This window comes from Alosa sapidissima, chromosome 23 (assembly GCF_018492685.1).
Source record: "Alosa sapidissima isolate fAloSap1 chromosome 23, fAloSap1.pri, whole genome shotgun sequence".
NCBI lineage: Eukaryota > Metazoa > Chordata > Actinopteri > Clupeiformes > Clupeidae > Alosa > Alosa sapidissima.
In genome coordinates, this window is record NC_055979.1 from 28379526 (window position 1) to 28384525 (window position 5000).

Sequence of the window (5000 nt, forward strand, 5' to 3'; positions counted from 1 at the left end):
ACATTGTCTGCATACACATCTCCAGTCACAGGCCTGATGTGATTACAGAGTTGGCCAGTAGGGGGTACTCATGTGCACTCTTTCACTGACCACTGTGTGTAGGGGAGACCTGTTCTCTTCATCGTGCATGAACCAAAGCTGTCATAGGCCAGCTTTTAGCTAACCCACCGATGTTTGTGCTCATGCTCTTGTGTGTGTGTGTGTGTGTGTGTGTGTGTGTGTGTGTGTGTGTGTGTGACACATGCATCAGTATGAGAAACTAACACTGGGCAGTCTGCTTGATTTGGACCTCAATACCATGTCTATCTCAAGGTCACTTTATCAAGGGTCAATAAAGTTGTTGTAAACACACAAACAAACAAACAAAACCCAGCAATGGGCAGCGGTGGAGGAAGGGAAGTGTTCATGAAACAGAAAGGAAGAGGGGAAAGAGAGAGCAGTTATGGAGGGTTTCATTCCAGCAAAGTCTTACCTGTTCTCTGGCAATTCCACGGAAAATGGACTTTTTGTCACATCCATAACGCCAGTGAAATGCCTTGGCATTTGTTTGATGTGAATGATAACATTTATTTTTTGTGCATTTTTCCTCATTTACATTCTTCAGCCAAAAAATAGCAAATGCTCAAATTTCATGTAATCATTCACATCATACCATACCATCACATTTTATTGGCGTTATGGATGTTACAGAAAACATAATTTTCCATGGAATTGCCCTCTACTAGACTGTGCTATCACATTCACCTGAGCAGCACTGCAGAGGGTCTCTACACTGGGAACTGGGATTGCTGCTGTGAAACCATCAGTGGTATCTGAGGAAGAGCTGAGAAGGGGGGTGAAACCAGCCAAGTATCAGGCCGGTTCCGGTTAGAACGTGAGGTGGTTCCTGTGAGAATGTGATGTGTTTTGGTTGGAGAGTCCACCACTAGAGGGCGCAGGGAGACCTAAAGCAGAAGATGTGGTGATGGGGGACGTTCAGAGGCGTTCATGGGGCATCTGTTTCAGTAGACGAGCTCGATTCCTGCTCTAGCTGACCAAGCATCCACCCAGCATAGAGTTGGCTTGTGGTACTAATTATTACTGTATGCCTAGTATAGATAAAGTCATGATAAAAATATATTCTATACATATATTATAGTTATAGATTAGAGATATACATATATTATAGTTATAGATTAGAGCTATACATTTCCAAGATACTTAAATACTTGGCAGATGGAGAAAAAGAAGAATCCACTGAAACAAATAATCCCAAAACTCATGAATGCCATGATTACATTTATTCGTTTGGTAGACGCGTTTATCCATTGCGACTTAAGCATTTAAACAATTAAGCTACAGAGCTACAGCTACAGAAACAGAATAACATTTAAGCTATTAACAATTAAGGATTTCAATAAGGATTTCAAATTTCAAATGATTTAATTAATAACGTTCCCAAGTCCCGTGTCTGAAATCCCTGTTTGCTTCACTCCTCCACCCTCCTCTCACTCTATCCCTCGTTCCTCATGTCACTAAATAATATAATATGAATAAAGAAAATAAACACTAAAAAATAAAATTCTTACTAATTTACTTACTTCCTAAATTTCCTGTGTCCTTCATCCTCCTCACTGCCTCATGGAAGGCGCCATCTTGGGGTTCATGGCAGGTAAGGACTTCCTGTTTCCCCGACCCAGTTTCCTGTACCCACAGGCCACTTCCTACTTCTCTGGGGACCATGTTGGCTCCCCAGATTCTAAGTTCTCAGTGCAGTGTCGTACTCAGAAGAGCATTCTCTAAAAGAAAAGAAATGCAGTTTCATATCCAAGCACAAGCACTTGCAGGTAGATATTCCAATGAGACATGCAGGTACCAGACAAGAGACATCTTACTGACCAAAGCAGTAACTAATTGCACTAACTCATTGCATGTGTGGAGAGGGACCTATGCCCTGTGTTGAGTGTGATGGGTGGGGTTCATAGCTGAAATGTGTGAGATGTCATAATGCTGGTGTACGAGCCAGTCACATGTTCTCATGCACACACCTGCACCCACACACACTCTATCCTGACTCCGTGATGACTGAGAGTCTGTTGTCTGTGGATCCTGTGTGTGTTGTTGCTCTTCATATTTGGGGTTGAAATGCACCCCTCGGCCATCTTGAGTGTTGCGTAGCATCTCAAAAGTGCTAGGCAGCCCTTGCGTGTGTGTGCGTGTGTGTGTGTGTGTCTGTCCCTTAGAGGGGCCTGTGTGTGTGTGTGTGTGTGGGGGGGGGGGGTTGGTATTATGTTTTACGGTGAGTTGTCCACTTTGGTGTACGTGTGTTTGTGCGTAGCAACCCCCAAAATTATGGAAACGTAGAACCTAATGGAACCCGGAAAACAGAGGACTGAGCAGTTTGTAGAACTTAATTTCTCAAAATCTGTTGTTTTGGTCCCAAACCTCCCTCCACTGCCCCCTTGCCTTCGCCTTTGCACCCCTGTCACCCCTTGGACCCTCGGCCTCCTGCCCTATTTGCCCCCACCAATCCCTCTCTGTCCCCTCTCAAAATGCCCCATTCCAAACACCTGCCAAAACCACCTGCCCACCCCTCCTCCTCCGTCAGGCGGAGCAGCCCCCCGCCCCTGAGCACCAGCACCAGCAGTGGGACCAGGAGGCCACCACCCCCCCCCAGCAGGACCACTACAACCTGCCTGCCCAGGAATACCAGCAGCCCGGCTGGGACGACCAGACCCAGCCCGGCTGGGACGACCAGGGCACCCAAGGTCACTCCGGGGAGCAGACATGGGACGACCCTGGCCAAGGTCAGGCGTATGAGGAGCAGAGCTGGGATGACCAGCAGGCCGCGGGGCAGGACTACACGCAGGCCAGCTGGGGCGACCCGGGGGACGAATACGAGGCCGAGGTAGGGCGGGAGGACAGAGAAGCAGACGGCCAATCAGAGTGGGCGGAACACGAGCAGCCGCAGTGGGAAGAGGAGGAGACTCAGAGTGTAAAGACCGATTCACACCAAAGATTCACACTCGACACTTATGAACTCCGTTCACTCAAAGTCACCAAAACATAACATAATTTGACTGTTAGCTGGTCAGCTTAGCTAGTTAACTTTGCTGGCTAACTAGCCAGCTAGCTAGTTCATGTGGCTACAATGAGTGGTGTAACAAAGGCGTTGTTATGACAACGCTGGTACTCTTCACTGGTGTGAGCCCCCCTCAGTTCTTACAGTGTGTTGCAGCAAGCTGCTGGTAAAATGAACAGTGTGTTGCAGCAAGCTGCTGGTAAAATGAACAGTGTGTTGCAGCAAGCTGCTGGTAAAATGAACAGTGTGTTGCAGCAAGCTGCTGGTAAAATGAACATTGCAGCTGGTCTCGTCATGCAGCTGGTCTCGTCATGCAGCTGGTCTCGTCATGGATCTTTGGTGTGAATTGGCCTGAAAAGAGACAGGAAGGGATGGAGGCGGTGTTGGGGGAGTGGCTACTGTGTTGGGGGAGTGGCCACTGTGTTGGGGGGGTGGCTACTGTGTTGGGGGGGGGGGCTACGGTGTTGTGGGTGTGTCTAGTAAGTCAGTAACCAGAGGGGTATTTCACAAAACCTAGATAAGGGATTAAGCTGGGATTTTTATGTTATCCTGGATGAATTTAGCCTTGACTTGGTTTCACAAAAGAGATGTCACATAAGTTACCATGGGGATTTATTCTCTGCACCTAGCCTGGTCCCGACCAGGCTAACAGCCAAGCTAAGTTAATTCTAATGGTAATTATGTGGTCTTATTGGTTCAGACCTCTGTGCTAATTTTAAGGAGCTTTATTCCATTTATAAACTATTTGCTAAATGTATTTGCTCGCAAAACAAAACAGATCGTCTGCCTACTACCATATGGATATTATTTTAATTGTGATCGCCTTATAATTATTAACATAGGCCTAGGTACTCATTGTTTGCTTATTTTATTGATAGACGTTTAATGAATCGCCTACTGTAGTTGATTGGAAGTGGAGGGGCAAGTTTTCGAAGGTATTTTCAACTATAATATTAAGGTATATCATACTATGTGCATCTTTGCTGTGGCAAGCGCTTTCTTAATGATGTTGCGTGCCGAGACAAGGAAGCACTCACACGTTGGTGCATACGTAAATTTGCATTCAGTTGGTCTACCACGCCTACTTCTGCTGTTTTACAGAAATAGCCATGATTCCCCATTCCAAAAAGGATAACTTTACTTCATTGGTAGTCTATATCAAAAGCGGTTGTTCACTTTGTGTGAATGACGCTATTTTCCGCGTCTTTTTTATTCCAACCGTGGGCATTTTGGAGCAGAAACGAGAACGCGCACACATCCTGAATTACTTACACCTGGCTTGACATAGTCGCTCCTACTCATCCTGGATTGGCATTAGTGAAACGAGTTGAGCTAGGATGACCAGACAACGCTATGTCAAACCTCGCTTTATCACTTATCTTGGATGTCTTAATTCTGCCTTTGTGAAATACCCCTCAGGTCGTTACTCTGGTTATTATCATCACAGTCGAGGTGTGTACCTGTACTCTGATCAGCTGTGTGCAGGTGTGGCTGTATTGAGGTGGCAGAAGGGTTATCTGGCTGCAGGTGTGTGTAGATATGGGTTTGATATGTTTGATGACGTTTGTGAAGGAGTTGTCTGACTCTAAGTGTGTGTGTACTGTGTAGATGTGGTTATGGTGTGTTTATGACTGTGTTTCAGTGGTGGAGTTGTTGTGTAGTTGTGTGTATGATGAGTGTTGTGTTGTGGTGAGCTGTACTGTGTAGATGTGGTTATGGTGTGTTTATGACTGTGTTTCAGTGGTGGAGTTGTTGTGTAGTTGTGTTATGGTGAGCTGTACTGTGTAGATGTGGTTATGGTGTGTGTTTGGACTGTGTTTCAGTGGTGGAGTTGTTGTGTAGTTGTGTGTATGATGAGTGTTGTGTTGTGTAGTTGTGTGTACGTTGAGTGTTGTGTTGTGTAGTTGTGTGTATGATGAGTGTTGTGTTGTGTAGTTGT

General features: G+C 45.8%; 1 protein-coding gene across 8 annotated transcripts in view; it reads left to right on the forward strand.

Moving 5' to 3' along the window:
* The window catches only part of bin1b (bridging integrator 1b), a 31920-nt gene that overhangs the window by 23291 nt on the left and 3629 nt on the right, over positions 1–5000 (forward strand). For 2 of the 8 annotated variants that reach the window (XM_042080632.1, XM_042080633.1), the window contains 2 exons: positions 1628–1651; positions 2588–3271. The exons of the other annotated variants lie outside the window; for them this stretch is intronic. In XM_042080632.1, the coding sequence (XP_041936566.1) occupies positions 1628–1651; positions 2588–3049 (486 nt within the window). In that variant the 3' untranslated portion in view covers positions 3050–3271. Of the gene's footprint in view, positions 1–1627; positions 1652–2587; positions 3272–5000 lie in introns of those variants that run through there. 8 annotated transcript variants of the gene reach the window in all.